Source organism: Sphaerodactylus townsendi, linkage group LG01 (assembly GCF_021028975.2).
Source record: "Sphaerodactylus townsendi isolate TG3544 linkage group LG01, MPM_Stown_v2.3, whole genome shotgun sequence".
NCBI classification, from domain to species: Eukaryota; Metazoa; Chordata; class Lepidosauria; order Squamata; family Sphaerodactylidae; genus Sphaerodactylus; species Sphaerodactylus townsendi.
Window position 1 is genome coordinate 98,805,013 of NC_059425.1, and position 25,517 is coordinate 98,830,529.

A 25,517-nucleotide genomic window follows, 5' to 3' on the forward strand; every position below is an offset into this window, starting at 1 on the left:
GGGGGCTCCCTCAACCCTTTAAGGAACCCATTCTATAGAGTAGAAGACATGATGGAAGAAACCTAGACTATGGTAGATGCTAGGTGGGTCACCTTAAGTGGAGGAGCAGCTCACGGTGCCATGTTGAAGACCTCAAGTGGCACATGGGTACATATGGGAAGTAACAGTCATTTAGATATGTGGTTTCCAGAATGAGAAGGACTTGAAAGGTCATAACCAGTTATTTGTTTGTCTTCAAGGACAGCCCAATGTAGAAAGTACACCAATAATTCAACCACAATGTTAGAATAGCATGGATCAATATGGCCAAATTGGCTCAGTCCAAGAAAGAAGAGAGTTGGTGGGCCAGGTTCAGCTGATAGAAAGATAACTGATAGAACAATTGTCAGTGTTTTTTTTAAGTTTAAGACTTTAAAATTCTTGCAGCAGATAATTTTGATGCTTCCTGTGTTTCTCTTCTAAGCATCGTGCTTCCTGTGTTTCTCTTCTAAGAGTTTTTAAGCAATGTTAATGGGTTTTCCAAGGAGGAATGGATTTTTCAAGGAGAAATCTTCACAAGAAAGTTACATAGAATTGTTGTACAGAGTCTGAATTTATACATACTTGATATAATATAAAATCATGCTTACTGATATAATATAAAATCATGCTTACTGAAAAATAGCTTTGTTAGTTGTCGAATAAACTCTTTCATTTTTTTTTCTGATCCATGAGAACCAACTGTCATAAAAAATGACACACATACATATTTATTGCAGGATATTAAACAAAAAGTGCCTGTGATGGAAGCTCAGTACAAGATGGTTACACGAACAGCACAGCTTGTTACTAAGGAAATTCCTCAAGAAGAAGTCAGTGAAATGCTTTCAACCATGTCAGCAGTTAAAGGACATCTCAGCAAGGTCACAGTTGTTGTTTTTTGGCTTACGTGATTGTTCACCTCATTGAAAGAGTTCAAAACCTAAAGCTAATATGGTTGGCCTGAAAAGGGAAGGATCAGACACTGGATTTAGTAGGGTCCCCCCACTCTCAATTCAGTGTCAGGCTCAGAAACCCTAAATTGACTAGTGCCCTCCTATATGTTGAAGGTGAGGGATGGTCATGGAGATACATGTAAATGCAGTAGGGACCACATCGGATCCAATTCACCAGCCTTTCCCCCACAAGTTGCTTACTACATATTTTACTGCCAAATCCTACCATTTTTTCATTGAATTCTGCATGTTCTTTCTTCTGTTTGGTTCTGTATTTTTTTCGTTTTTCCCTCATTGTTTCCCCAAGCACTTTAACTGTGATTTTTTTCTGATCCATTTCTGAGCCAGCTTCCCTTGAGCATGCCATCATGTTGAAACTTATTTTTCCACCCCACCAAACATCTGACACTTAACCACACCCCTGTTGCCTAACTTCCACTTCAGCTATTTTATCCTCCTCTTCATCCTTCATTTTCAAAAGGATTTAATTTTTTCCTTTGTCATATTGAACTAGTAATGTAACATTGAGGCAAAGATACAAAAAAGCAGAGTTGATTAAATCAGTGTTGTCAATTTCGCATAGAACTTGGGATGTTCAAATTAAAGCAGAGAGTGATTTTGAATCTGGAGGCTAAAAATTTCATGCTGGGGGATTTGGGAGGGGGGGTTCTCTATATTAGCAGCCCAAAATATCCCTTGCCAGTTTAGGCCTGTCAGTGTGTTCTCAAATCTGAATTCTGAGCTTTTGAACACTAAAGGAACTAAGTGTGTTGTTAAGTGCTTATCACAGAATTGGAGAGATGGCGTGGTGTAGTTTATTTTGATAGAATGTTTCCTTTTGGGGAAAAAAAAGCATATTCAAAGAAAACACTCATAAAAGAGAGCAGGACCAGGATAATAAATTTTGAAAATGAGCAGAACAACGCAAAATGCTTGGATTGGGGAGGTTATAGAGGAATATAACAAATTATTTTTTTAAAGCATAAGAAATCATAGTATAAAGGAGGAAATCTTGTAAGAATGTTAAATGTGAACATGGTAGGAGGGGAAAAAACGTGAGAAAAATGTGGAGGAAGAAGCTAGCAGTAAAAATGACAGCTGATTTTTTCCCCCATAAAGATAGTCTAATTACATTTAATGACTATGTATTAAACTAATATAAAGTTAATAGTACTGTACAGAACATGCTGCTCTTTTAAGCCTTTAGCACTAGTGATAGCTTTTGTCTGAATACATTATCAGAGTCAACGAATACATGACATACATAATGCATATACATGTATGCTTGTGTATGTGTTTTCCTGTTTTGACATTTTGGTAGAGGAATTTTAAAATATCTTTTTGATACCCACAGGTTAATGAGTCCTGTCCCGCTGTACTTTATGAATCTCAACAAATGCTTCCTTCCCTTGAAGAATTAGAGAAGCAAATTACACATTTTTATGAATCTCTTGAAAAGGTCAATGAAATTGTTTCTGTCTTGGATCCTGAAGTACAGCCTGCAGATGTTTTTAAGCAACAACATCAGGTATTCCTTGTATGAATATTCAATTTGCAAAAAAATAGCAATTTTTTTAGATTATGAGAGTTATTTCTGAGTGAACGTAATTGTACTAATGAGCATGTAAATCTACCCGTATGCAATCCTTAGACTTCAAGCACATTATTAGGCACTGTGTATTGGCAAAAAGGTTCATATTAGGACTGTAATGTTCTCCTTTAGCAACATTAACAAAACAGCTTGCTTGAGTGATGCTTTGTAGATCACCAAGGATCAATGTTATCAATGTATTAATGTTAAGCACAGTCTTTTTTAGCACATACAAGGTTTCAGGAAATAGCTTGCTTTTAGGAGAATACCCTGTGCAATACAGAAATCAAATAGTTATGTTTTTCTAACTAGGTGTTCAAAGCTTGGACCATTTGCCTGGTGGGGAGGACTTGAGTGGACTTAAGGCTGCTTAGCATAGTACTGTAATAATGCAATCCAAAGAACACAATTGGGAATAAGCCTTAAGTAGAATTCTGAGTGGACTTGCTTAAGATTGACCTCTACTTAAATAAAGATGAGCAAGCTCCCCTGGTTTGTTTCATAATGAGGTGATTTTTCTATACCTTCTTGTAGAATTTTTGAGAAAAGTATAACCTTTCCCTAGCTTTTTCCTCAAAGAAAGCAAGCTTGGAAAAGTTTTCCCCTAATCTTCCCTTTTAGTTCTCCCCTTTCAAGAAGTAAACTGATAATGGGGTACATCCTAGGTGTAGTGAGAGCCTTATAAAGCCTGATGGCTTCTCAGGTTCCTACCATAGTGCAAGGGACTTGTAGTTATGGTCTGTTTGGCACGGTATCAATATATCAGGTTGATGAAGGGAAATATCCCGGTTTGTGCAAGAACCTTGCATGGCTCCCATTTCTAAAGTGGGATTATCCTGCAATATTTCTCTCATGCTGGGTTTTTAAAAAACCACTAAAAAGTTGATCTTTTTCAAAAATCCCATATTGAACCCATTTTCATGGGAACACCACAGGTGCCCAATCGCTTTATTTTCCCCACCCTTATGCCTATTCTCCCCGCCTGATCTCATGTCAGTTTTGTTTCTGCTGAGCTACCAACTGGTGTGCAGCCTGCCCTTTTCGAAATGTTCCCCAAGCACATTTTCTGCCCATGGCAGCGACTGAGTGCCATTTCACCCAAGTGTGCATGGGGATGGATTCACAATGTTTCAGTGCTTCAGCTGAGCAGATCTTTGACAGCTCTTCTGGGACCCCGGCAAGTGACCCCATGCAGGAAAGCATGAGTGCTTGCCCCGTTCCCATTTGCTTTCACCAAGCACTGCTTGCTAGACAAGCCACAGCCCAGCTAGCTCAGTCCTGTGGCTCCAGGCTCGCTTTCTCAATGAGGTCCGGGGGCGGGGTAGGGGGGGAAGTACCTTCATGGCAGGATGCACTCAAGCATCCTGGGGCACCTTGGCACGCGTGACAGCCCCAAAGACCAGTTTGCCCAAAACACCCTACAGCCCTCCTCACCGTCACCCCCCCCCCATGAAAGGGCATGACATGAGCCCTTGGACTCACACAGTACTGTTCATCCATCCCTACTGTGTTTCCCGGAAAATAAGGCAGTGTCTTATATTAATTTTTGCTCCCAAAGATGCACTATGTCTTATTTTTAGGGGATGTCTTATTTTTCCGTTCCACAGCTGCACGCTCTGGTGTTCTGTTTGACGGGCATGCTTTTAAACAAAAACTTTGCTATGTCTTACTTTCGGGGGGTGCCTTATATTTAGCACTTCAGCAAAACCTCTACTACGTCTTATTTTCAGGGGATGTCTTATTTTCGGGGAAACAGGGTAGAACACCATTTTGAGCTAGGGCTGGTGATGGCTTGGAGCAGCAGCATCCTGGCAATGCTGAGTGTCTCATGTTAAAGAAATCAGAATATTTCCTCCCGGCTTTAACTTGATTCCTTCAAGAAAATGGGCACTTGTGCCAAGAGAGAAACTGGGATAAAACAGACCTGGATTCTAAAATATTGAATGTAGCCTGGTATTATTATGCTGTGCAGAAACGACCTGTGTATCCTGGTCCAGTTCATTTAATTAGGATATACCTAAGTAAGTGTATGAACCCTGAAATAAAAGAATCCATTTAATTTTATTTATTTAAAATATTTATATCCTTGGGTGCTGTGTGGTTTCCGGGCTGTATGGCCGTGTTCCAGCAGCATTCTTTCCTGACGTTTCGCCTGCATCTGTGGCTGGCATCTTCAGAGGATCTGATGTTGGGAAAGCAAGTGGAGTATATATTTGTTGGAGTGTCCAGGGTGGGTGGAGAAACCTTGTCTGTGAGTAACAAAGAAGGCAACCAGGTCAATAGTTGAGGGCATCTGAATAGAAGTATGAGTAACAATGAAGACTATAGCCTGGGAGTAACACAGTAGCTAAAGGATCCCTCTTATCCTTTGCTGAACGTAGCATCTGTTGAATTTTCTTAGTGGGTCTGTAGATTGTTTGTATCAGTGGTTCCCTTGATGTATGGTAAGAACACTTTCCCTCTAGATCCATGGTGGCGAACCTTTGGCACTCCAGATGTTATGGACTACAATTCCCATCAGCCCCTGCCAGTGTTCTTACCATACATCAAGGGAACCACTGATCGCATAGGAAAACTGATGAAGAAGCACAACCTACAAACAATCTACAGACCCACTAAGAAAATTCAACAGATGCTACGTTCAGCAAAGGATAAGAGGGATCCTTTAGCTACTGCAGGAGTCTATCGCATACCATGCAGCTGTGGACAAGTCTACATAGGAACCACCAAACGCAGCGCACAGACACGTATCAAAGAACACGAAAGGCACTGCAGACTATTGCAGCCAGAAAAATCAGCAATAGCAGAACACATGATAAACCAACCGGGACATAGAATATTATTTGAAAAAACAGAAATTCTGGACCACTCTGAAAGCCACTACGTCAGACTACACAGAGAAGCAATTGAAATCCATAAGCACATGGACAATTTTAACAGGAAGGAAGAAACTATGAAAATGAACAGAACTTGGCTGCCAGTGTTGAAAAATACTAGAGTCAAGACAGTGCCTAACCAGCTCCACACAAACACAGGATGACCATAGACAAAAGAAACAAAGGCCAGGATACTTCTATTCAGATGCTCCCACCAGTGACCTTGCTATCTCCAGTGTTACTCCCAGGCTATAGTCTTCATTGTTACTCATACTTCTATTCAGATGCCCTCAACTATTGACCTGGTTGCCTTCTTTGTTACTCACAGACAAGGTTTCTCCACCCACCCTGGACACTCCAACAGATATATACTCCACTTGCTTTCCCAACATCAGATCCTCTGAAGATGCCAGCCACAGATGCAGGCGAAACGTCAGGAGAGAGTGCTGCTAGAACACGGCCATACAGCCCGGAAACCACACAGCACCCAAGTGATTCCGGCCGTGAAAGCCTTCGACAATATATTTATATCCTGCTTTTTCTCCACAAACTTAAGGCTATTAACAAACCAGTAGAAGCTGCAGGACACAAACATCACAAATGTCCAGCAAGTTAAAACTAATATAGAATTAAAACACAGAGTTAAATGCCAGTACACAGAATTAACACAGCTATCACAGTTTATTCTCCACTAAATGCTTCCTGGAGCACAACAAAGTTGCATGTCTTCATGAATGTGGCATCTGAAGGTACTGCCCCACCTACCCTGGCAGACCATTCCAGAAGAATGGACCTACCACTGAAAATTCTTGTAATGAAAATAATGTCAAACAGATCAGGCAAAGAATGTATGTGGAAGCCTGCTTATGTACAGAAACATACTGGATGATTCTGAGCATGCCCAACAGCAGCTAAACCTAAGGGATAAAGCCTTTACCACCACCACCACCCACCACTCAGTGCAAGAGCAACTTTACTTGGGAAAAGAGGATTGACAGGGAGGATGCCTAACAGCTGGGCCTGAAGATTAGGACTCAGTTTGCAGCAAAATATGGATTTTCAAACTTTACTCATTCTTTTATAAATATCAGTGCTGTTTGTAGGTGAGAGTTGCATTTGCTAATCTTGTATTTGACAGCAGGAGCTGATGAAAAACTCTTAAGAAGAGTAAATTTGCAGATTCTAAAAAAAGCTTTGCTCATAAAGGAAATCTAGAATTTTGAATCTTTCATATGATCTTACTCCGGGCAATCATTTTTCCATGGAATAAAACTCATGGAGTTCTAAGAGTCATGGAGACCCTAGCTATACCCCTCAAATATCCAGGAATTTCTCAACCCAAACCTGGCAGCCCTACTGGATATAGAATTGCAGCCTTTAAAAATGTTAATAGAATGACATTACTTTAGCATCGTAATTTATTATTTTTATATGTATAAAATAAGGTTGAAAATATTACTCATAATTAGTGTCTAGGAACAACACAATGATGCCAATCTGTTTTAATGTCTCCTTCATTTTCTTTTAGGATCTAGTAGCCTATCAGGAAAATTGCAAGAAAGCATTGTCACTTATTGAGAGAAATTGTCAGAGCATTATGGTGTTTGTGGCCTCAAGTAAGGCGCTAAAACACTTCAGTTTGTCCGTGATTCAAAAGAAAGTCACGGAAATTCAAGCTGCTTTTCAGGTAATTTGTCTGAAGTAAGGTCAGTGTGTTTCTTCTGACGTGGCTGTGAAGAAAGCCAGAATGTGTCAAATGAGGCTAGGAATGCCAGCCTCCAGGTAAGGCCTGGGGATCCCCTGGAATGACAGCTCATCCTCAGACTACAAAAATCCCCTGGAGAAAATGAATACTTTGGAGAGTGGACTCTAGACCACTCTGTCTTACTGAGGTCACTATCCTCCCCAGGCTCTATCCTCAAATTTCCAGGAGTTTCCCAAACTAGAACTGGCAACCCTGCCCCCACCCCCACCCACATCCTACCAGTGGCCAATGGGAAACCGTAAATGAGGTGGCTTCACATTTAATAAGAATTCATAAAATTGAGTAATTTATTCTTGAGAATCATATTAAGGAATAATGTAAACAAGTGTATTTTGAAGATGCTATGTGAGGGGCTTAACAACATGTAATGTAGGGTAATTTCTCAGTGCAACTGTAATTAGTGTTCACCTTGGCTTCACTGAATTTGGACGGGTATATCTCTGTTTAGGATTGTATTGTTTGCCACCAAACCATTTTAAAATAGTTAAGTGACTTTAGGAGGTAGGAATTTGGAATGAGCAATGGGGAAAGGGTAACAATATATGACATGAAATTGGGGAAGGTAAACAATATATGACCTGAAATTTAATATGATAGTTACTTTTGTAAATATGTTACTTTTGTAAAGAAGAAAGGAACTTAGAATTTAGAACAGAAAAGTTGCAGGGAGGGAGGTCTTAACCTTTTCAGCAGTTACCCTAATCTGCCCCTTCCTTGAGTGGAGATCTACTGTCAGGAGAAAGAAGAAATCAATTGCCTTGACAACCTCTCAACCTACATATTACTCCATGATCCTGGGAATAGATTTCTCCAGGGTCAGGAATGGCTTCTGGGGGAAGTCAAAAGGTGGGAAAGGTGGGAAGATTGGTGGCCCTTATATGGCTTTACATGTGGCTTGCACTGGGTCTGACATTTTGTCACAATCCTTTTGTAATATTAAAATACAAAATCTAAGGCTACAATATTATATATGTCTTCACTTATACATTTAAGAATATGGCCAAGAAGACAAGTGACTGGAAGAAAAATGTTGAGGCAAATAGTCGTTTGCTGAAGAAATTTGAAGAATCTAGATCAGAATTAGAAAACGTTCTACAGATTGCCTATTGCTGTCTGAAGGAAAGAGGTAATCCTGAAGAACTTCTCAGGAAGCATACTGTAAGTATGAGAGTTTTTGAAAAGTTTCTCTTGAATTGTTAGTAATGTATATTTAAATTAATTAAAAATAACATGGAACTACATAAACTTGATAGCAACATATAGCATTTTGGAGCATGGCACAGATACCCTGCCCCTTCAGCTCTGCAGACCTGGGTTAAGGGCCTAGGGGCATGGTGGCGGCGAACCTTTGGCACTCCAGATGTTATGGACTACAATTCCCATCAGCCCCTGTCAATTCACCATGCTGGCAGGGGCTGATGGGAATTGTAGTCCATAACATCTGGAGGGCCAAAGGTTCGCCACCACTGGCTAGGGGGTTGTACACCTTCTACACTTTGTCTAGTAGAACATGCCTCCACATTTCATTCTGGATCATTCTCAGTAAAGGCAGTTTCAATGTCCTCTTTCAAGAAGTTGTAGGATTTGTGTTCCCCTACGAAAACATTACATTGTCTTATACGGAATCATTCCTTGACTGATTTTGTGACAGCTTCAGCCAGTGCTACAGTTAGCCTGTTCCATCAGGATGTACAAAATATTTTCCAAACTAATTCAGCAGTTGACTTTTTATATATTGAGTTTTCCAGACCAGTACCATTTGAAAGTTGAGAGAATTAAAAAAATTAAACTCCTGTCATGAAGCTGAATTAAGGAACTGAATATCCATGTATTTATTTATGTGTATACACTTATTTATTTATACACACACACATTTATACAAACATACATGTATGTATGTATATATTTTTATCCCACCCTATACCCGAAAAGTCTCAGGGCAAGTTACAACATAAGACTCATAATGTCTCTGTCAAGAACAGAAATGTACCACTTTTATAATTTCATTGCCTTGCATTATGAAATAGAACTATAGAAGCATATAACCATAGAATTGGAGGAGACTACAAACCTCCTGCCATGCAGAAGCACTATCAATGCACTACCATGTCAAAAATATCCTGTCTGATGGTTTTTGTGTGCTTATATGTGTCTTAACTAATTTTAGTCCTATTACATTGTTTATTGGATATCTTGCTCTGACTGCATATTTCATATTGTGTACTCTGCTTTGAGTTTCAGTAAGAAAGGTGGACTATAAATGAAGTGAAGAAATAAACTGTTTAAATTATATACATTTAATTTATTGTCAACATGAATGAGAAAAAGGGAGAATCTTGATTTTTGCTGCTATTGGAATACAATTGAATTGACTTGTTAAGATCAAGGATCAGCCAGACTACCAGAATGCTAAAATTTTGCCAATTGCCACTGGCCAGAAAAGAACTAAAATTTTCCAAATCACTTTAGATTCTGGTAACATAAATTGTGGAGTTGAGATCTTAGGATATACCAGTTTCGATGCCATTCATAAAAATAGTTTTCAGAGCAGAAATCTAAACCTCTTGCTTGTGCAATATCTGAGATTTTGACTCCAACCTTTCTTTTCCATGGCAACAATGTTATTATTCTAAATGTGAAACATTCTGGCCAATTATGCAGAAGACACTTACTTCAGGACTTTTCTCTGTGCGGTGGGCTTGCAGAGTGCTCTCCTCACATTTTTCTTTTTATGCACAAGGAGGCAATCTAGTTCCTGCTGTGCAGCTTCCTGAAGTCTCAACTCCCTCCTTTTGTTGCTTCTCTTAACTCCACCCATGAACAGCCTTAATATGATATTCTCTTCTTCTCTCTTCCCCTACACACATACACTCTCTCTCTCTCTCTCCCACTCCCACTCCCACTCACTCACTCTTTCTTGTTGCTGGGGGCAAGAGAGGCTTGTTTTAAAAACAGAAGCTTGCCTGAAAGAAAGTTTTAAAAATGCCCTCTCAATCATCAGCAAGTGCAGAAGCAAAGTGGTGGAGCTGGGGTACAGCCGGAAAGATACTCTGCTTGATATTGAGGGAATGGAGGAAGGGAAGACTAGGCATGCTGGCTGTGACAAAGGGAGGAGGTCCACGGCAAACCTGTGTCCACTGGCAAATCTCCCCACTTTGGCTGCGAAACAGAATTAAATTCATGCTAGCAGTGGTTTTGCTGTGGGGAGAATAGAAAGTGAAAGCGGGTCTTGAAAAAATACGTCCGTACAAGAAATCTTCTGGTGATGAACATCTGTCCCATCAGGCAGCAGATGCCTTGTGTGTAATTGGCCTCTCTTTCAATATCAGGAGTTTTTCAGCCAATTGGACCAGCGGGTGCTTAATGCTTTCCTGAAAGCTTGTGATGAACTTACTGACATCCTTCCTGAGCAAGAACAACACAGTCTCCAGGAAGCTGTGAGGAAGCTGCATAAACAATGGAAGGTTAGTGTTTTCTACAGTGGCATATCTGCCTAGGGATGGGGGGTACCCTCTTTCCCCGGGTGCCACTAATTCTGGTCATGCGGGGGGAACAAAATCGGCCCCCCATGTGACCAGGAAGACAGCAAGGCAGCAGGACTTTGTCATCTTTGGGCACCCTCGGCCCCTCCCATGTTGTCATTGATGTGGGTGGAGCCAAGGAAGCCTGAGAACACTGCCCCCAACCCTCGCCCCCCTTTCTTGGCTGCTGGCACTGAGCCAGCAGCTGGCAGTCCCTTCTGCCCTCCCCTCTGGGGATAGCAGAAGCAACTGAAAGGCTCCATCCTCGGCCCTCTGGGGAGAGCAGAAGCAACTGAAAGGCTCCATCCAAGCCCCGCCCCGTGCTTATAAAAGCAAAGGAGCCGAGGATGGAGCCTTTCAGTTGCTTCTGCTCTCCCCAGCTGCTGGCTGGAAGCCAGAAGGGGGGGGCGAAGCCTGGGGGCAGGGCTTGGGGGGCGGGGCACCCCCCTGAACCCTGCTCCCTGGCGTACCAGGGGGCGCCTAAAGAATGGCTGCTCAGGACTCCATTTTCCCACCATATGCCTCTGGTTTTCTATAAGTACAGAGTACAACTTATTAGCGCCAGAATCCATTCTGTCCATGAGAGTAGACTGGACTTCTAGATGTTCTTCACAGTTGGTAAAATTTAAAATGCTTATAAATTAGCCATTTTAAAATTTGGCATTCTTCTATTGATTGTACATAAAGCAATATGATGAGGCATTTTTCATTGTTTTCATGGCAAGTAGACCTAGCCTCTAGATAAATTAAGGCTGTTTTTTTCTAGATACCAGCAAGACAGCTTTTCAGATGATATATCTAGCACACGTGTTAACCAAATTATGTTCTTAAGATGCCTTTCTGTAATTGATGAAAGCAAAATAAGGAAACAATACAGATCTTTTGTCAAACCATTTTAAAACGGTTTTAATGGAGAAACTCTGCAGTACATATTCATATAAATCCACTATGATCGAAATCACACACTGGAACTGTGGAAATTTATCCATTTTCCTGCACTGCCATCAGTTGATTCAGAAACCTCTTGAACGTACAGTGTTAGAAGATGGCCAATCAATCATTTTATTAAGTTTGTGCCAAATGCCTGCCAAATGAAATGGTTTTCATTAGGTTTTCTCAAAACTACACATGTGGAAAGATACTGCCAATTTCAGCCGATCAGTGAACATTAGCATGAGTGAGGCCCGTTCCACATGGAACAATAAACACAGGTTAAGGGTTGTAAAAACACCGTTTTTTGGGGGGAACTTCACATGAATACACCCCTAAAGCAAGTCTGCCCTGTGTTATTTCCCCCATCCAATTTTTTTTAGAATCGCACTATTTGCGAGTCTTTTGAAAAATCCTGGGTTGTAGCCACTTGCAAGCAAATGTCTGGGTAGAAGGCGCTTTATTCAGCCGCACTTTCTTTAAAAAAAATTCCTGGCTTACATCTGCATAGCCACGCAGGTGTGAATGGTCGTATCATGGTATTGATACGTCAACATGGCTGCGGGGGTTCATTTGTGCATGCCTGCATAGCTACGTAACAGTGGGAGGTAAATAAAAAAAAATAGACGTGCCTCCGTGTGAAGGGGCGACAGCAACCCGCATTGTTTCCGTGGGCTCTGATCACTGTCTGCATGGATGCATGCGAATGCAAAAGCAGGAAAGCAGGTTAACTTTATTCCAGCTGCAACCCACTATACATTTGCTGTGCGGAAAGGGCCTGAGCACTACTCAACTACCACAAGGGGCAATCCTCTCACCAATGTTATTTAATGTCTGCATGTGCCCTCTTGCCAGGTTGGTTCAGAGCTTTGAGCTGGGCTGTCATCAGTAAGCTGTCCATACCCAGCTGTGACTGGTGACGGGTAGATGGCCAGATTCTACACTGGATATTCTGGCCACTTGTATGGGGGCCATAGGGTTAGGGTATGCCACCTTGTCTATGAAGGCACAAGTCACAAATGTAGCCCTGCTGGCATTTTACCATCTTCACCAGGCTAGTCTGCTGGCATCCTATCTGTCCCAACCTAACTTAACCACAGTGATCACAGTGATCCATGCAATGGTCACTTCCAGGCTAGACTAGTGTAACTTGCCCTTAAGACTGCTCCAGACGTTCCAGATAAAAATAGATAATTTGTAATTTGATTGCTGCTTGCTCTATAACACAAATAATTCAGAAAAAATAAGAGTAAAATGTTAAAATTTTGAAAAGACTCAGAAATGGAGGGGGCAGTGGCTATCAGAACTGTGTGGGAAAGACAGGTAATATTCTGTTCTATGTTTCCCCTTAACCAGTCACTTAGTGTTATCCATAAACTCTTGAGAGTTTACTAACTTTCTGAATTGTAGCATGTTAACTTCGCCTTTCTCAATCCCATCATGGAGTGCAGGATCTCCAGTCAGAAGCACCATACCATTTGCTTCGCTTGAAGATAGAAGTGGAAAAGAGCAAATTCTTCGCTTTGGTACAAGAGTGTCATGGTGAATTAGCTCGACAGCAGGAGCTGGTAGCCAAGGAGAGCAGTGAGAAGATAATTAGAGAACACAAGGTATGTTCAATAATTGTCAAGAGGATAATTCTAGAAATTCACCCACATGAAGCATGTAGCCTTTTAAAAATTATCCTAATGTGAAAATTCTTCGAATCATGACTGTAATGTCTCTTAGTCACAGCAAACACAGCAATCCTCAAACATGCTCATAGGACAGCAGTAGAGTTTAATAGAGAAACCTGGAGGCACAAAGTCTCTGAACATAGACAGAGAACAAGAACTAGAAGAGAACAACAACTGGCTCATGATAAAACACCAGGCTTAATAGACTCAGGTTTGCTAGGAGAATAATCCTAGTTAAAAGAACATACATCACAATGCTTGTATTTCAAAGTGAATCCCCTATGAATCCAAGTTAAAGCTAATTCATGTGACAAAGTTGGCATGTTGAAAGTCTAGGTAGGCTGTTGGCAAAGGATTTAGCATCTGATGAATCAATTGTGTGATTGCTTTGCCACATGCTGACCTCAATTCTCCATGTATCACCACTGCAGTTAGGGGGTTTCTGTAGACAATTCTTCTTTTAAAGCAATAGGAACATTTATGCTAATTTTGCATTTGTCAGTTAAAATGGGTAAGTAGCTTTGCAGGAGCAATAGTCATGCTATAAGTAAAAATCATTATTTTGAATTCACAGAAACAAAGGCAATGTGCATTCTAGTGGAGTGACTTGTGGTCACAAAGGAATGTGTTTGTTCTTGCTGTATTCCCCACTTCTAGGTTATACCAGTCTGATGACATGCAAGGGAAGACCCCCTCTCTCCACACCTCCTGGTAGTAACTATTGATGGAGGGTTGAGATAGTATAGAATACATATGTGTTTGGGGGGTAGGAATGAGGAAACATTTGCAGCAGTCACAGGTTGAGAGGTGATTCTTCCTCCCTGCCTACTTCTGTGGGGTTCACTATTCATGCTCCATTTGAACGAGTGGAAGCTTCAGTTTGGCTTTTGTATGTTGACGTGTAAAGCTCCTAGGCAAAGGTCCTACTGTTGTATATTGAAGTGTAAAGGTCCTACTGTTAAATATGTATACCAAAAGTGTTTATTCTCCATCTTACATATTCATATAAACTTCGCTTTTGCTACAGTTTCCATCAAGGAATTTCCTTGTTTGCATTCAAATGTGCTGAAATGAAGCCAGAGTAAGATAGTTCTATAACATACACCTTATGGACACTAGGGGTTTCCTGGCTTGGATTTATGTAGTACTTGAGAGAGCTGTGATTGGCTGCAAGATTGCTTGGTATCCTACACTGTGCTGTGTTGTGGAACATGGCAGGAAGCTGGGGTTAGGCATTTGTATTTTCAGTCTATGGGGCCTTTCTCAATTACAAGCAGCAAAGCAAATTACAAATATGAAAACACCACCAGTCCTACTGCTACAATCATAAACACACATACAAAAAAAATCCTCTGTTAAGCTAAACCATTTATTCAGTGAAGGAAAAGGTAATAAAGGTGTCCAATTATCTAGGACAGCTTTTCTCAATTACATCAGAGTTGCCACTGGAACAACATTATACTTGCACCAGAATTTACCAGTAGTGTATTTAGAATCACTGACTTCATTTTTTTTTCTTTAAGCAACCATTGGCATGACCTGAACTTTGGTTTTCAAACGTTTATTTGCATTAATATCATTTTGCATAAAGATGTTTATATTCATAATGGAGGGCATATTCGTTTTTACATGATAACATCAATTGAATTTGTATTCATTTTCTCTTTTGTGCCCTCAGTTGTCCTTTGGTGATAAAGGACCCTTACAACTATGTGAGAAAAGACTACATCTGATTGAAGAGTTATGCTTGAAACTGCCAGAATGGGATCCCCATAAGGCAGCCTTGGAAAGCTGCAATGAGTCCCTTGGTGAACTTAAATCCCAGGTTGCTAACACCTACATGAATCTAATTGAACACCCAGATAAATGGAAAGACTACAAAAACAGGTACAGTTTGTGTAAATATGTTAAAAGTGTGAAAGGCAACAATTAATATAACAATAGCAAACCCCATAGGCATGTGTCCCAATAAATATGCAGCTTTACATGTAAAATTGAGTTATCTAAAGCAGAGGAGTTCTTTAAAATACATTCATACATACATATGTATATATATATATGTATACACACACACACACATACTCTTTATATATATTTGTGTTTGTGTATATATATTGGAATTTTTGGGATTAATTATCTGGAATAGGAAAATTAGGAAATTAACTGGATTAGGAAAATTTAGCTAATCAATATATTTCTGAATTATATTTATCCATGTTACTTGTTCAGCCATTTTTTCAAGTTGTAAAAATAATTCCCTCAGTCAATCAAAAACTGGCATTTTGTATAATCATTTCAGAAATCAATTTCCTTTCATTCTGTTAACATTTATGTAGGTAACTTCCTATTCAGTAACCTATGTATTTTATTTGATTATATTTCAGGCTTTCTGAATTAGAAAGTTGGATTTTGTCAAGAGAGGCCCAACTTAAGGAGATTAAGCACAGTGCCACTGATTCTGCTAAATATAAGCACCTTAAAACATCAACAGAGGTATACTTATGGTCCAATCTGGCAAGGGAGCATATCAACCTGTGGGGCTGGAGTGGGCCTGCAGCAGTTCATTTGCCCTCTCTGGAACATCTACTCTGACGGAGAGGAAAATACACTAGCATGTGTGCATGCTCTGCAACCCTCTTGGATGCCCAGATGCAGCACTGTGTGCCATGTCAAGGTTGCTGTGCTGCCGCCGGCCCTGTTGGTGCATGCCAGAGCCATTCTTGGGGGTAGAGCTGATGTTAGCCAGCCTCCATGCTGACTTTGCTGGTAGGTGTGCCGTGGCCTGGGGCTTGGACTTGTGCCATCAGAAGGTCCACTCAACCCTATGAAGGTCTTTCCAGTGGTAATTTTTTCTGCTTCCCTGCACTGCTGGAAAGTCCTTTGGAGGTGGTGAGGTGCTGCCCCTGGCTGCTTCAGGCTGAACGTTGGGCTGCCTAGACAATGCCACCATTAGCTAAGATTGGGATGTTTTACTTGTAATACTACCAAATTTAGCTGCAATAGCAAAAATGGATAGTGAAGACAACCATTCATATGTTCGAATATGGCAAGTAACCTACAAAAATATAATCAACATTTTACATATATACAGCAAAATATAACAGAATTGACACTTCCTGGATAGACAAAACCAAGAAGAATGGCTACTGGCTGGAAGTGGCCCTCTGTAGAGGGGGATACTCTATGTCATATAGTTTAATACAGCAGAAACATGTGAAAACAAGTGACAGATAGCTAAGTATGCTACACAGAGAAAAGTAATTGGAGTCACTTTGATTAATAGGCGTGGTTTATGGGACAATATTGGCAAGATGTCACAGTGGACAGTCTGTAGTATGCTTATAAAATATATGCACTCTGATAAAAATCTTTACAGACACAGTTTAAAGGGTGGTTTGGGATACACTTTGACAGCCTATTTCACCCTTCAAAAGGTAGATGAGACAAGAATCTTGAATAATGATTGTAATTAAATGGATTCATGGTTAAAAAACAGGGCTGTTCATATGAATCAGGAAAATTAATTTGTCACTTTCCCCTCCATAATTACTTTCTTAAACTATATGTATGCAGAATATTCTTTGTAGAATAATAATGATAATAATGTAGAATAATAATTCAGAATATTCTATGTAGAATAATACTATTTATTCAGCTGGGCTGGACAATGGGTTGGATCCAGTGCTATCTTCCATTCATGGTGGTTTTTTCCTGTTCATGGAAGGTGGCTTTCTCTGAATGAAGAGGCACCATTGATGCAACCCATTTGTAAGGGATTATCAAAATTTTCCATATTTCTTATCATCATCAGTTTAAGAGACTGATTTCTCCCACCACAAAAGACCTGTGTCCTTGAGTGCTTCTGCAGTCAAAAGTGGATCAAATAGGAAACCAAATATAATAAATGGAAGATGACACATCAACAAAGCTGCAGTAAGACATGCCATTGGATTTGGAGCAAATGCTTCAGTGCTATTGATAATTGGCAAGTCTTCTATTAGTAATGCCAACAGCGGCATGGGGGAGCACAACACCAGCAGGCATTGTTTCAGAAATCAGAGGCTGGAGTATATATCATTTTTAAATTAAAAAAAACCCCTTGTATATGGAATTATAACAGTCAGTTTAAAATTCCAAAAACTTTAATCAAATTATAAATATTTAAAACTGCATCAAAATACATCAGTCATTGGTTACCTACCCTGTTTTCCCAAAAATAAGACATCCCCTGAAAATAAGACATATATAAGGTTTTGTGAAGTGCTAAATATAAAACATCCCCCGAAAGTAAGACGTAGCAAAGTTTTTGTTTGGAAGCATGCCCGTCAAACAGAACACCAGAGCATGCAGCTGTGGAGCGGAAAAATAAGACATCCCCTGAAAATAAGACATAACGCATCTTTGGGAGCAAAAATTAATATAACACACTGTCTTATTTTCAGGGAAACACGGTATATAGTTACCTTCCATTAGTGTAAAAATCTTTTAGTAAAAATGCACTTGTATACATGGGGATGTCACACACCTACAAGCATTTTTGCTATAACCAGGTATAATGATAAATAGTAAAAGGTATGTAAAGCAAACCAAATGGATTTCAGCTGTGAGTCTTTCCTTAGAGGTTTATATCTGTATAATACATCATATAGTGTTTTTGTTTAAATGACAGCACACCTGACAAAAGCACTGAGCATCCTAAAGAAGATAAACATTTAGATTAAATATTGTATTTAAAAAAAAATCTTTCAGGTTATTTACAAAAATATTAAAATTATTCACATCTACCAGATGTAAAAAAATTACATTTTGCTTTTAAAATAGCAATATATGTACCTATGTATGTACACAATGTCTGGTGTATTTTGATGCAGAGTTTTTTAATATTTGTAAATTGACTGAACCTTTTTTGGAATACAATTTTAGCTTTTTTAGCTGACAGTGATAATTCCATGTATAAGGTTTTCTTTCAACCTTTTTGGTTATCTGGTCTGTTCTGGGTTGAAATCTCCCCCCACCCTTTTATTTAATTTTTCAATGTATTCAGTTTTTTTATTGCAATTTGTAAAGAAGGTTGTCAAGCAGAGTCTGACATTTATATTTGATTTTAAATATACATAGTTTTTCACAACTTTTATTTTGTTCTGTTCTCAAAATGTCTGTGCTATAGATTGATACAACCAACTGGTTATAGATAGGAAGACAGAAACAGATGAAAGAATTTGGTAACACTCAAAGTGTTACCAAATTCCCATAGAGAAGATGATTAGTTTAGTGAAATTGCATAGCTCTGTTAGAGTGAAATTGCATAGCTCTGTGTATTTCTCAATGAGTCTGCTTGGAGTACACTGCTTGGAGTACGCTGAAAAACTGTAGCCATTTGTGATTTTTTATCATCTGTTATAATCTACAGATGGATATGAAAATGCTTTCTATGTAGGACTTCTGTAACTCCATTAAATATCCTGTAGTGACTCATCATCTGTACTGGTTAGTTCACTACTGCTGTCCAAAATAGTTTGTCTTGCATTTCTAATCTTTATATTGATTGTGTTTCAGGAAATCAGGCAAGAAGCTTTCAAGCAAGGTGAAATTATCACTTGGTTAAAATCAAGGCTTTCAACTCTGTCTGAGATTTCTTCTGAGGATGAAGTTAAAAAGCAAGGGGATGAACTTTCTAAACTTTCTAGTAATTTCAAGAGGCTTTTAACCTTGTTGACTGAGGTATCATATAAGAACATTCCGATAGATCCTTTATCATTATTGTTTCACACAGAGCAGCCCAAATAATGTACATTATTTCCATTCTTTCTATAACTAGATACTAACTTATTATTCCTTCTCAGCAGTTATTTGTTCAACATGGGGTTTTTCATTAACAAAAAGAGAGAAAAAGTTCATAAAGTTTCCTAGTTTTTCGTCTGAGTGCATACAACCATTTTGCTTATTAGAAGAAAGTATGGCTCCCCACATTAGTGTGAGTCACTTCTTTTCTATATTGCATTTACTGTGCAATCCAAAAAGGGAGGAGTGGAGTAAAGCTATTCTATACATCAGTTATTATGCATCCAGTCCAGTTTGAAAAGACAAAGAGAGAAACAGAGAGCCTGTATATATACAATCTTTTACAATTGTGCATGTGATAAAATAAATATTCCATTTATTTATTTATTTATTTATTTTATTAAACTTCTATACCGCCCTTCCCCGAAGGGCTCAGTTATCTCAGTTATCACATACCCTAATTCTGAAATTTATTTTAAAAGGTCATCATTAAACTGGAAGTCAAAATCAAAAAACAAAATGGGGGAAACCCAGTAATTCCTAGTTAGAATAGAGGATTATTCTGAGATGGTAAAAAAGACACAAAGATAGAGCAGCTCAGTAGAGAGAGAGATCATCTTAGGGCTAACACTAACAAAACTAAATGATTAAAGATAAAAGAAGAAATAATGGATTTAGGTTAATGTCGTTCATGCAGGGATTTATATACATTTTTAAGTGCATTGATTACTTGGAACTGAGCAATTTCAGAGAGTTCTAACATTTTGCCTAAACTTAGATTGAGAAAACATTGGCTGCTGTCAGTGATTGTGTACAGTACACAGAAGAAGTGAAAGACAACTTGGAAGAACTAATCACAAACTCGAAAGAAGTTCAGGAAGAGGTTGAGAAAATCTTAAATACAGAAAGTTTGCAACAAGCTCAGCAACTTCTTCGACATCATTTGGTAGGACATTTGTCTACACATAACTTTCATCTTGTTTTTTTGGTAGTAGGCAGCTTTATATTTGTATATCTTTTGTTGATGGTGCTGATAGTTTTTCCTGCGGGAATGATGAGTTTTTCCTGCAGGAATGATGAATGAAGTGTATCAACAATTATTTTAGAGTAATTCTGCAGCATTTGTTCACCTAACTGCAAATGCTGTTTATGTTAACTTTGAGATTCATGTTAGGTAGTGCTACGACACAGTAGCATTCTCTTATGTCAATCCTGCAAGATGTTTGATTTTCTGAAATTATACTTAACACAGTAATTTTGTATGCTATTTGTGATTGATTGATTGATTGATTGATTGATTGATTGATTGATTGATTGATTGATTGATTGATTGATTGATTGATTGATTTGGATTGAAATTTGTACACCAAAGCAGTACGAGGTCATCTTACTCTCCCTTTTGAAATGGGGGGGGGGAGATAATTCCAGTCCTGAAAGCAGCAATGTGTTTTCAAATGCTGTTTCATACACTGTACACTGAAAACGTGTGATGCTTATTCTGCCAGTATGACTGAGACTTCTTTAATTGTTGTTGCAGAGTGTTGCAAATAAGTGTGCTCCTGTTGGAACATAAAGAGAGGCTGGCCTATGGGAAAGTATTCAGACAGTCTTTAAAGTGCTTGCGTTTTACAAATACTTTTGTCATTATTTACTGATGTGCTTATTTCCTTAGTGAGTTAAACAATATTTACATCTACTTCAATACTTTTTAATATTTATTTCTAGCATAAGACGAAGAGCCTCCAGGCAAAAAAGCAAGATGTACAGCAGCAAATTGCCCGAAGTAAGCAGCTCCAGATTGAAGGTGACCTGTCTCCCAATGTACAAGAAGATTTATTGAAGTTAGAGAGCACGTTACAAAACATGCAGCAGTCTATGGATAAACGTGGTGATCAACTTCAGGTTAGTGTTCTTAAATAGGTATAGAAAAGGGGGAAACCTTAGATCTCTTGTGTGTAAAATAAGTTATACATTTGACTTATCCCTGATATGTAGTTAATAAATTCTAATTACTCTTCCCAGATGGATGTTTTTAGTCAACACCCTATTCCTGTCTACTCGTGGTAATATTTTCTCTATGGTGAATTCTAGCACTCATGAAGTAATTTTTAATACAAGAACTACGTGGATGAGGGCAGTTGCATAATTCCTTCCTATTCACTGATCACATGGGAAGAAACCACATAATTGACGTGACCCCATGTTTCTATTATCCAAACACTTAGTGTAGCATTATGGAGAGATAGTGTGATGAAACAACTCCCAATCATCTAGTGGAGAATATGAACAGGAAGGCAATATGTTGGCTTGTATTAAAGTATGGAAAAGCAGAGACTGAGAATCATCTGTGCTGCATTCAGTTTGGGGGAATCAAGAGGGCACAGAGTGTAAGCTTAATTTCTTGTGGCATATTGTGTCATATTATCATCAATATATATGATTTTCAATATAGCCTTATCTATGGATACTTAAATCCAAAGATTGGGACCATAGACAGACAAGACAGAACTTCCTAAAAACCTAAGAAAAGATCCAGATTTAGAGAAAAATCTAAAATCTTTTTTAAAAAATACCTGGGAAAGGGAGTTAAAACCCGCAAAATGATAAAAGCAGCACCTGTAGCATTAAGAAACAAATGCCTTAAGCTGCCATTGTTAGGCAAACATGACACTATTGCCATCATTCAAACTTTGGTTTCTATCAGTAATGGTCACGGGAACAATTGGCCTTTGGGAGAGAATTCATCAGGGCCAGGCTTGGTAGCATCTACCAGGAGTAGTGTACTGGGCCTAAATGGCACCTGGGGACATGACACGCTCCCCCCCCAGCTCCCTGCGCCCCCTGCACCTCACTTACAGGAGCCAGCGGGGAGGGGGGGCTTGATGGCAGCTCAGATGGGCGCCGCAGCAGCAGGCCAGCTCCTGGGCTCCTGGGCTGGCCTGCTGCCAAGCCCCCTCTGGCCTCCCTGCAGCCAGGCGGCAGGAAAGCCTGGGGGTGCAGCAGTCAGCTTGCAAGGAAGTCTGGGGGTGGAGCTTGGCCACAGGCCAGCCCAGGAGCTCAGAAGCTGGCCTGTCGCTGCGGTGCCCATCCAAACTGCCCCCCCCCCACTGGCCGGCTCCTACAGGCCGGCTCCTGGTCTTCAGCCTCTTCCTCTTGTGGGGCCAGGCCAAGGGGCACCCAGCAGGCACCCAGGAGGCTTCAGTCTGTGGGGGTATCTACAAAAAAAAACTTCATTAATTCCTATTATTCTTTGTATATTTTCACATGTCCGAACGTGATCTCCCAAAAGCAGCTGTCCAGCAACATCCATACCAGACACTGTTTTGTTGATTTTGGTCTGCAATCAATACTTTTTAGTAATTATAAGCCATGCTAATTGTCTTTAACATATCTTTTCTTTCTTTCTTATAGATCACTGTAAGCACATGGGAACAGTTTGAAAGGGACAAAGAAAGTGTTGTAAAGTATCTTAGTCAAGCAAGCTCTGCACTAGAACGCATCTTAAACTTTAGCAGTTTAGAAAGTTTGTCATCAGAACTGGAAAAAACAAAAGTATGTCTGTTATACAGTACTGGAACTACTCTGCAATGTGTTGGAACTATAGTTCCTTTGATGTTCTGTTTTTGTGTTTTTAACAGATACTTTAATGTGTTTTATATTTTCATTATTTTTCCCTTGGGAAAAGAAATAGTGTATTAATTTTCAACATAAATAAATATAATATACAAAACAGGATCCTAGAATCTTGACATTCAAACATGGAGGATTCAACAATCTGTTCAATGGAGTTCTGTTTTCCTCTCTTCCCTATTGATATATATGCAGGAAATGCATCAGGTCCGGTTCTGGTGGTGGGATTGAAATAATTTAACAACTGGTTGTTTACAATCACCATTTTAACAACTGGATCTGCCGAAGTGGTGCAAACTTGCTGAATCTCACCACTGGGTATACACTACAGCTATGGGTATCTTCCATATGTGGAAGCTGCACTCATAAAAGGACTAAATCATGTCTTAAATATTTATGCCCATCAATGTGATATAATTGTAGGTGAATTCTGCACAACATATTTATAATGAGTTGCAATCATCATAAGTGAACCCATTTTGCATTTTTATGTTCACACATGTGCCTTTTACCCATTCAGGAAGCGATTCGAGCTCATGAAAACAATTTGGGTTGTTTTGGCCCCTTCACACGAAAATACATTAAAGGTTTTTTTTCCTACAATGCATGCATAGCTTTGAAGGCATGCAAAAATGAATCCTTGTAGGCAAGCCAATTTTTCCGCATTCTGATTGACTGTTCCTTTTCGCCCACAATCTAATAGGATATGTCCAGTGTTCCCTGCCTCCTTTGCTTTCATTGGTTGTCACAGCAGGATTGAGTCATGTGTTTCAAAGTCCTTGCCTTCCTGTTTCTCCAGTATAGAAAATCACTGTTACAAAATTATTATTATTATTTTATTATTATTTATTCAATTTCTATACCGCCCGATCCCCACCACCTGGCCTTCTTTAAGTTCATCATAGTCATTAATAAAACGTGATGATTATGAATCCAAAAATCTGGGCTGTTCACCTAACAAACTCTCAGTCTGGATTACAGTTGAGTGCATTTGTGCAGCTTTGCATTTTCATCATTCAAAATTTTTTTTAAAAGGAACTTTCATGCAATGGCCAGGCAATAATGGATGTATTACTATCAATTTATGTGTGAAACAGCATAATTGCTGCCATGGGGAGAAAACCTGCTTGGGGAACTTTGTAAAATGGCAGGCGGTCAGAGAATCAGCCTACAACATTCTAGGTGAACTGAACAAAATGTGGGTAGGCAGAATCATCCTGAAATGATGGACGGTGGTAGAAAGCAAAGTAAAAGGGTGGAAGGGAGGGGGCAATTGGCCAATGGGTGGGAAAAATAAAGTGTCTTCTGCCTGTGCAAACCAGATTTTTGAAAAAAAGATCGCTAGTTTGGTGATTTTTGAAAAACACGGGTTGGGAGAAAAAAACAGGATGAGAAGTTCTTCCCCAAAACCCTCTTTATAACATCCTCAAGACGTTATATTTCTGCTGTGCAGAATCCACCAGTGCCTTGAAATGTGTGGCAGAAAATTATTTAGAGATACTTGAAGCATTAATTTTATAACACTTTTTGAGATTTATTTTTACATTTTTATCAAGTAAATATAATTTTTACTCATAATTAAATATTTCTGGGAACTTTGATCAAGCATATCTTTTCATAACTCCACACTTTTACAGGAGCTTTCTAAACAGACAGTAGCTATGGCGACGGAAGCTGAGAACCTTGTCAAGAAGTCGTTTGCCATACAGCTTGGTGCAAAGAGCAAGCAAATCCTTCAGCAACAGGCCAAGTCTATCCAGGAGCAAGTTAAAAAAGTGGAAGCTACCCTTGAAGAAGAGTATGTTCTTTAAAAGTCATAGTATTTCCTCCCTGATGACACCTTTTGTTGACCTATCAAAATGCATCGTTTAGTCAAAAACTTTGTAAACTCTAGTTTGTGATGAAAAATTAATTCATGAACCAGAAGTTACCATATTATACAGATGGTGGATTTGGCTATGGTAGTGATGGGAATCCAACATTTATAGCCCACAAATCTAGAAAATGGTGACAACCCCACTGTCTTTATACTGGGAAGTAAATTCTCATTTCTTTAAGTGGGGCTTACTTCCAAATAAGTGTCTTCATTATTGCCATGTTAGGCAGCAATCTGAATCCAATTATGTGTATTTAAGCCCATTAACTTCAACGCAGCTAAGCACTATTAACTGGACAGATAACTAAGGCCTTACTAATACACAGTACATGATCCCACTCAGGCTCAGATAATTTAATACTGCCATGTCCCCAAGTGCCTAGAGCCTTTAGAAAACTATCTCAGACTACCCTATGAAGTATTTTTCTTGACAAAAGATCAAAATGTGCCTTCTCTCAATGGAATTATATCAGTTCGGATTATTTGTTCCTGCTATTTAAAATAGTTTATTACAATGTATGGAAAGGTGTACAAATCTTGGGCAAAACATTTCTCACATTTTGCAGATTAGAACTGATTTTTTTCCCTCAGAAAATTTCTTTTGAAAGATGAGCTTTGATAAAAATTATATCCATTAAGTGATGTTACTGGATCTGGGACAGTAGTTCAAATTTTGGAAGTTTGAGGGTTGTGATTTCCGTAAGAATAATCCATGAATAAAATCATCCATGTGAGGTCCTACATTGTAGTCATACTGTTCTTGGCAAGCAATCATATACGAGTATTTAATAGGTTTTAGGAATAATATGAAGTTAGATATTAGTTTCAACAGATTTCAGTCGGCGGATTCTGAACAAATTAATAACATTTTCAGAAGCCCTGAGTTGGTACCGTTGT

At 39.2% G+C, this 25,517-nt stretch overlaps 1 protein-coding gene across 1 annotated transcript in view; it reads left to right on the forward strand.

The window, feature by feature from the left end:
- Positions 1-25,517, forward strand: part of SYNE1 (spectrin repeat containing nuclear envelope protein 1) — a 375,888-nt gene that overhangs the window by 46,331 nt on the left and 304,040 nt on the right. Inside the window, exons 14-26 of the mRNA XM_048488624.1 lie at positions 759-902; positions 2,329-2,502; positions 6,970-7,128; positions 8,200-8,364; positions 10,536-10,670; positions 13,109-13,267; positions 15,012-15,220; positions 15,718-15,826; positions 18,890-19,054; positions 19,893-20,060; positions 20,840-21,016; positions 22,526-22,666; positions 24,382-24,542. Coding sequence (XP_048344581.1) covers positions 759-902; positions 2,329-2,502; positions 6,970-7,128; positions 8,200-8,364; positions 10,536-10,670; positions 13,109-13,267; positions 15,012-15,220; positions 15,718-15,826; positions 18,890-19,054; positions 19,893-20,060; positions 20,840-21,016; positions 22,526-22,666; positions 24,382-24,542 — 2,066 coding nt within the window. The remainder of the gene's footprint in view (positions 1-758; positions 903-2,328; positions 2,503-6,969; positions 7,129-8,199; positions 8,365-10,535; positions 10,671-13,108; positions 13,268-15,011; positions 15,221-15,717; positions 15,827-18,889; positions 19,055-19,892; positions 20,061-20,839; positions 21,017-22,525; positions 22,667-24,381; positions 24,543-25,517) is intronic.